Source organism: Colobus angolensis, unplaced genomic scaffold (assembly GCF_000951035.1).
Source record: "Colobus angolensis palliatus isolate OR3802 unplaced genomic scaffold, Cang.pa_1.0 Scaffold81, whole genome shotgun sequence".
Taxonomy (NCBI): Eukaryota; Metazoa; Chordata; class Mammalia; order Primates; family Cercopithecidae; genus Colobus; species Colobus angolensis.
This window is the reverse complement of record NW_012121932.1, coordinates 11,624,287-11,632,219: the sequence shown is the minus strand read 5'-3', so window position 1 is coordinate 11,632,219 and position 7,933 is coordinate 11,624,287. Positions and strand designations below refer to the sequence as shown.

The 7,933-nt window shown below is 39.7% G+C and overlaps 1 protein-coding gene across 1 annotated transcript in view; it reads left to right on the top strand.

Annotated features, from left to right (window-relative positions):
* Positions 1–7,933, top strand: part of NVL (nuclear VCP-like) — a 128,520-nt gene that overhangs the window by 54,443 nt on the left and 66,144 nt on the right. Inside the window, exons 18-19 of the mRNA XM_011929511.1 lie at positions 328–390; positions 6,253–6,372. Coding sequence (XP_011784901.1) covers positions 328–390; positions 6,253–6,372 — 183 coding nt within the window. The remainder of the gene's footprint in view (positions 1–327; positions 391–6,252; positions 6,373–7,933) is intronic.

Genomic DNA, 7,933 nt, shown 5'->3' with positions numbered 1-7,933 from the left:
GGCGTGAACCTGGGAGGCGGAGCCTGCAGTGAGCCGCGATCTCTACTAAAAATACAAAAAATTAGCCGGGCGTGGTGGCGGGCACCTGTAGTCCCAGCTACTCAGAAGGCTGAGGCAGGAGAATAGCATGAACCTGGGAGGCAGAGCTTACAGTGAGCCGAGATTGCACCACTGCCCTCCAGGCTAGGCGACCGAGAGAGACTCCGTCTCAAAAAAAAAAGAAAAGAAAAAAACACAAGAAGTCCTTTGTCACACATCATCATTATTGTTGTTGTTGTTATTACTGTGTATTGGCCTTACTTGTGTCTTTTTGTTTCCTCTTGCTAGGCTGTTGCAAATGAGTCTGGACTAAATTTTATATCTGTCAAGGGCCCTGAATTACTAAACATGGTAAGTTATTGAGCATGAGTCATTATTTTAGATTAGAAAAAGTAATGGTCATGCAAGCTACGGGGTAAAATGTTCTCAGATCTTTCAGCAATTGTGGTATTTTGGTATTTAAAATCAGTGCCGTAGGAGTGAGGAGGTTGAGCTTTGCTCTTCTTTGCTACTTTGGGTGTATAAATGCTTTCTCAATTAAATCTGTTAACCTCTGAGCCTGAATTTTCCCACAGCTAGAAGCAGTAGAGCAAAGATTTCAGTCTGAGTTGTCTGACTCCTGATCTACTTTTTGTCCTGTTGTCGTGTGGCTCAGATGAGTTCCGTATTAATAAACAAAAATACTTCTGGAGATAGAAGTCACTCAAGTGCTGTATCTTCCTTCTGCATTTAAGCAATTTATGATCCAAATTTAAGACACTTTGAATTTCTTATTTTTTGTCCTTCTCTATGAAAAGTAAAAATGCCGTTCTATGATATATTCCAACAAAGAAGAAATGAGGGTAACATTTGTTTTAAAAGGTTTTTGAAATTTATCTCTACCCCAACTTTTAAATCTTTCCTATTGTGTATTACTTTCTCCCTAAAATAAGGGGGTTATACTTAAGTATTTCCTATGGACTTTTTACATACCTCGTAACTTTTCTTGTACTTCATTTTGATTTTCCAGCAGAGGTGGTATTAGATGTGAACCTTGAAGCAGAGGGCGTTGGCGGGAACTGGGATTGGAAAAGAAGGTTATAGCCAGACGCTGAAGGGCCTTTATACCAAGCTAGAATTTGGATGTTAACTTCAGAATATCAGAGAGCTAATAGAGGCTTTAAAGCAAGAGTGTAACATATTTTTAAAGATTGTAATTAGTAAAAATTTTATTATAAAAGTTTCCACATATGAATTCCAAAGAGTAATATAATGTACCCCTATGTATCTATCACCCAGCAAAAAAAAAAAAAAGTGCATTTAAAGCTTCTTGCAAACCCTTCCTCGTGCTGTTCCCTGTTCTGTCTCCCATGGAACTTCCCACAAGGCTGAATTTGGTGCTTATTAGTTCCATGCACTTCTTTCTGTATTTACTATGTATGTATTTATCCCTAAACAATATATAGTATTATTTTATATGTTTCAGAAGTATGAGGCCAGGCACAGTGGCCGACACCTGTAATCCCCAGCACTTTGGGAGATTGAGGCAAGAGGATCACTTGAGGCCAGGCATTTAAGACAGACTAACGTACCAAAACCCTGTCTCTACCAAAAAAATTTTTTAATGTAATTTTTTTTTTAAGTATGAGGTTTATGAGATAATTGGAAATGTTAGTGCTTACTGAATATTTGATATTAAGGAAATACTGATTTTTTTTTTTTTTTTTTTGAGACGGAGTCTTGCTCTGTCGCCCGGGCTGGAGTGCAGTGGCCGGATCTCAGCTCACTGCAAGCTCCGCCTCCCGGGTTCCCGCCATTCTCCTGCCTCAGCCTCCCGAGTAGCTGGGACTACAGGCGCCCGCCACCTCGCCCGGCTAGTTTTTTGTATTTTTTAGTAGAGACGGGGTTTCACAGTGTTAGCCAGGATGGTCTCGATCTCCTGACCTCGTGATCCGCCCGTCTCGGCCTCCCAAAGTGCTGGGATTACAGGCTTGAGCCACCGCGCCCGGCCGGAAATACTAATTTTTAAGTGTAATAATGACATGTTAAAATCATTATATTTTGGAGATACTGAAATATTTATAAATAAAATAGGACATCTAGGATTTTCTTCAATAAAACAAGGAAAGTGGACAGGAGTATAGATGAAGCAAGATTGGTCATACACTGAGTTGATAATAATTGAAGGTCAGTGATGGGTACATTTGAAGTTTATAACTGTTATATCTACTTTAGTTATACGTTTGGAACTCTCCTTATACACTCTCCATGGTATAAAGCAAAACAAACAAGCCCTTTAAATAGTGTGTATTCTTTTGCAACTTGGTTTGGTTGGGCTTTTTGGTTTTGTTTTGTTTTGTTTTTTGAGAGAGAGGCAGGGTCTCTGAAAGCAGAGGTTTTGCTGTGTTGCCTGGGCTGGTCTCAAACTCCTGGCCTCAGGTGATCCTCCTATTGCGCCCAAAATGCTAGGATTACAGGCGTGAGTGACTACACCTATTCTTGGTTGTTATTTTTGTTCAATATTTACTTATAATACTTATCTCTGTTGATGTATTTTTAGTTCATTAACTTTTTGTGTGGCATTTCATTGAATGAATATAACCATACTTTAAAAATCCGGGGTTTTTTCCTGATAAATTTTTAGGTTGAATATTATATATGTATATCTTTGCATATATTTGTGAGATTTTTTTCTGCTTGGCGTATATACCCAGAAGGAGAATTGCTGAATCTTAGAGTATGTGCACTTTCAAAAATATTAGGTATTGGCTGGGCACAGTGCCTCACACCTGTAATCCCAGCACTTTGAGAGGTCAAGGCAGGAGGATTGCTTGAGGCCGGTTTGAGACCAGCATGGGCAACATAGTGAGACCCTGTCTCTACAAAAAAACCCATAAAATTAGCCAGATGCACACCTGTAGTCCCATCTCCTTGGGAGGCTGAAGTAGAAGGATTGCTTGAGCCTAAGAGGTCGAGGCTGCAGTGAGCTATGATTGCGCCACTGCTCTCCAGCCTAGGCAACACAGCAACGTCCTGTCTCAAAAAAAAAAAAAAATTGGATATTGCTAACTGTTTTAATAAAGTGATTGTATCAGATTGTCCCACATTCTCAACAGCAGTATTGGTGTCAGATATTTTCATTTTTGCCAGTCTGGTGAACATGACATTTTGCCTCATTGTGGTCTGATTTGTTTTTTATGGGTGGGTAGGGGGAAGAGGTCTATGGAAGAGTGCAGAATGTCTCTCAAAGAGTAGATGATCTGGGCTGGGCACAGTGGCTTATGCTTGTAATCCCTGCACTTTGGGAGGCCAAGGTGGGTGGATCACTTGAGGTCAGAAATTCAAGACCAGTGTGGCCAATGTGGTGAAACCCCATTGTAAAAATACAAAAAAATTAGCCAGGCATAGTGGTGGGTGTCTGTAACCTCATCTACTCAGGAGACTGAGGCAGGAGAATCGTTTGAACTCAGGAGGCGGAGGTTATGGTGAGTGGAGATCACGCCACTGCACTCCAGCCTGGGCAACAGAGTGAGACTCTGTCTCAAAAAGAAAGATTAGATGATCTAGTGAGGAAGATGGGCATCTTGGGATTGGAAAATGAGTTCACTCTAGGACATTTTAGATTAAACAGCCATCTGGAGATGTCTAGCAGGCGGTAGGAAATGTGAATCTGAAGCTCTGAAGAGATTTGAAAGTCACTATCATCCGAGTGGTACCTAAAACCATGGGAATGGGTTCATTCTGGTAGGACAAGTTTATTAAGTAAAAGAACAATTACATTAAGGGCCTCTGACTGAACCCTGAAAGATTCGAACAATTAAGGGATAAAGAAGCAAGATCTGGCAAAGGAGACTGAAAGTACTTGGTCATAAGATACAGGACACCCCAGACCAGCTAAGCCTGAAAATCAAGGGAAGATGAGTTTTTCAGCCTTGTCAGTGTGACCAAACGGTATAAAAGATATCGAGAGTGGGACTTGGGATTTAGTTATTAGAAGGTCATTGGTGGCTTTAGGGAAAATATGTTTAATAATGATGTTTGCAAAAGCCAGACTAAAATGTTGAAAATTTGATAGCCAATAAAGATTTTGAGATAATACATGTAGGATCTTTACTTGAAATGTTACATGTTTCAAATAAAGGATAAGATGGGCTTTTCTTTCATTTACTTATTTTTAATCACTGTTGCCTTGTTAAGATTAAATAGGTTTTCATATGTCCTTGTTGAAACTTTAGGTTTACTTTTCCCTAAATTAAATTTCCTTTTACCTAGCTACTACCTTGGTTTGCCATTTCCAAAGTCACTTTGCCAACGGTATTGATTGTTCTCTTCTATTCCTGTCTGAAACTTTATGTCTCCCAGCCCCCTGAGATGCCTTCTTTTACAACAGTACTGAATATTTTGCTTCAGCATTACAAGTGTAGTTTTTGCTGAATTAGATTTTCCAGGAAAGTCTACTATATTTGTACACTATTATATTTGCACACTGTGTGCTATATTTCTACACTGTGCACTATATTTGTATACTGTGCAGGATATTAGGACAGAAAAATTTGAATGGGACTCCTGCTTTCCAAGGGCTATGTAATATAATATAGTGAGGGTAGAAGAGCTCAAATGTTATAATAAGGATAAAATCTGAATATCTGAATAGGACTCCTGCTTTCTAAGGGCTTTGTAATATAATATAGTGAAGGTAGAAGAGCTCAAATGTTGTAATAATACAAAGTACTTTAAGAGCAAAGAAATACTTTGGGTTTGGTTTGGGTCAAATGATAGTAAAATAGTTTTGTGTATCAAATTCCAGAAAGTATCAGGATGAGCCATATACATTTGCTGATATTTAACCATTTTTGACCTGTAATAGCCAACTGCATATAGTTCAGCTTAATCAAATGAGCTATTATGGGAAGAATGATTAATGAGGATCTTTTAGAATGTAAGAAGAAATGTTTGGAGGTAGGTTAGAAAGCAGTTCAAGTAAGGGAAGCAGAGTGAGCAAAAGTTTAAAGAAAAATACCAAAAGGATATGAGGGAAAGAAATTTCTCGTCAAAGGAAAAAATAGCACTTGAATCGCTGTCATCTGCAGTGTATTCTTTGCCTTGATTATTCTGGCCATAGAGTCATTATAGCAGAGGTGATATGAAATAGTTGGCACTGTAGGCTGGGGGCAGTGGCTCATGCCTGTAATCCCAGTATTTTGGGAGGCTGAGGCGGATGGATCATTTGAGGTTGGGAGTTTGAGACCAGCCTGGCCAACATGGTGAAACCCCGTCTCTACTAAAAAGACAAAAATTAGCCAGGTGGTAGTGGCAGCATGCCTGTAATCCCAGCTCCTCGGGAGGCTGAGGCAGGATAATTTCTTGAGCCTGCGGGGCGGAGGTTGCAGTGGCCAAGATCGCTCCACTGCACTCCAGTCTGGGTGACAGAGAGACCCCTGTCTTAAAAATAATAATAATGATTGGCACTGTAAAGATGTTTTTTGGATTCCTTCTTATTTAGCAGTTTCATTAAGAAAAAACTCTTTCTTGGTCATCTGGTTTGACATTTTACGAGAAAAATTTTTTATGCCTAAGCTAAAAGCGAAATCATCCTTACATGTGGCTTTTCATGTTGCTTAGTCCTAATGTTATAGTTGCTTGTGAATTGCTATATTTCTTGACTTATCTTAATGTTTTATATTTTGATTTAGATTTCAACATAGAGTAAGCCATTATGAAACCTGTTAAATGCCTAGTTGGCTCACTTTGCCTCCTCTGATGCTGTATGACAAAATAGTTATTCCTTTATTTAGTAAGATGACTTTTGTAGAAATAACAATAAAATAGTAATTTGACTTATGTGCACGTAAAATACTGTTGAATTAATGAAAATTACTGCTGGATATTTTATATGCACAAGGCTTACAAGATTAGTTCTAAAATACAATTGAATTTTGGTGATTTTTTTGAGCTAGAGAAGACCTTACGTTTCACTTAAGTCTTCATTTTATAAATAAGGAAATTTATAGTAGGCTTAAATAGTTGCTACTTTTATTAAGTTGAACTATATACAGTTGACTATTACAGGTCAAAAATGGTTAAACATCAGCAATTGTATATGGTTCATCCTGATACTTTCTGGACTTTGACACATAAACTAGTTTTATGTCACATAAAACTGTTTTACTGTCATTTGACCCAAACCACAAAGTTGAACCGTTGGTATTTTATTTCCTTTCTGTGTATGTTTAGTACGTTGGTGAGAGTGAACGTGCTGTGCGACAAGTTTTTCAACGAGCCAAGAACTCAGCACCCTGTGTGATATTCTTTGATGAAGTGGATGCTTTATGTCCTCGAAGATCAGACCGAGAGGTAATTATCATGGTCTAGTGGTTTACAGATTCTTTTAGCACAATAAACCTTTTCTATGTTCTAAGCCAGGTATTTCTTATGAAATCATCCCTTAGGAGCACTGAGACTCTTAGTGAAGACACCTAGTAATTTGAAATCAAATCTTAGAGATAGCAGTTGTATTCTGTATCTGCCTCTGCATCCATTTTTTTTTCCTGTTTATTATTTTGGTTGCACAATCTGTAGGTCATCCTAATTCACACAAATGAGTAGGTGAGTATGGAAATGATATTAGTTTTAAATAGCTTGCCTAGGCCGGGCGCGGTGGCTCAAGCCTGTAATCCCAGCACTTTGGGAGGCCGAGACGGGCGGATCACGAGGTCAGGAGTTCGAGACCATCCTGGCTAACACAGTGAAACCCCGTCTCTACTAAAAAATACAAAAAGCTAGCCGGGCGAGGTGGCTGGCACCTGTAGTCCCAGCTACTCGGGAGGCTGAGGCAGGAGAATGGCGTGAACCCGGGAGGCGGAGCTTGCAGTGAGCTGAGATCCGGCCACTGCACTCCAGCCCAGGCGACAGCGAGACTCGGTCTCAAAAATAAATAAATAAATAAATAAATAAATAAATAGCTTGCCTTATAATCTTGTTATCCTACAACATTCTTGAGCTAAAAGGGTTCTTGAGACAGGAAAAAAAACAATTTAAGATACCATGCACTCAAAATAGGGTCCGGTTATTAACTTTAAGACCCAAAACCTTTTCTCTTAAATAAGACGTTAAAATGAAGAAGATAAAAAAAGACCCAACACCCATATATATCTGGAGAAGATATAAAATTGATCTGCATTGAATACCACTTGCTTCAGCCACACTGAGTCACAGTCCTTAGAGATTTCAGTACAGAAGTACCAGAAACAGTTGTTATTAGGAGTGCTATTATATAACAATTTGAAGCTTAGTGAAGCATAACATAAACCATAAATATATAACCTTTTTGAAGCAGACAGCAGCTACTTTATTTATTTATTTTTGAGATGGAGTTTCGCTCTTGTCTCCCAGGCTGGAGTGCAATGGTGCGATCTCGGTTCACTGCAACTTCCACCTCCTGGGTTCAAGCGATTCTCCTCCCTCAGCCTCCTGAGTAGCTGAGATTACAGGCACCCGCCACCATGCCTGGCTCATTTTTGTATTTTTAGTAGAGACAGGGTTTCCCCATGTTGGTCAGACTGGTCTTGAACTCCTGACCTCAGATGATCCATCCGCCTCGGCCTCCCAAAGTACTGGGATTACAGGGTTGAGCCACCACACCCGGCCACAGGTACATTTCTTGTAAGATGACTGAGGGAATGGTTACATTTCTTTTGTTGTTGTTGTTGTTGTTGTTGTTGTTGAAATGGAGACTCACTCTGTCACCCAGGCTGGAGTGCAATGGTGCGATCTCGGCTCACTGCAACCTCTGCCACCCAGGTTCGAGCGATTCTCCTGCCTCAGCCTTCCGAGTAGCTGGGATTACAAGCGCCTGCCACTGCACTTGGCTAATTTTTGTAGTTTTTAGTAGAGACGGGGTTTTACCATCATTTCT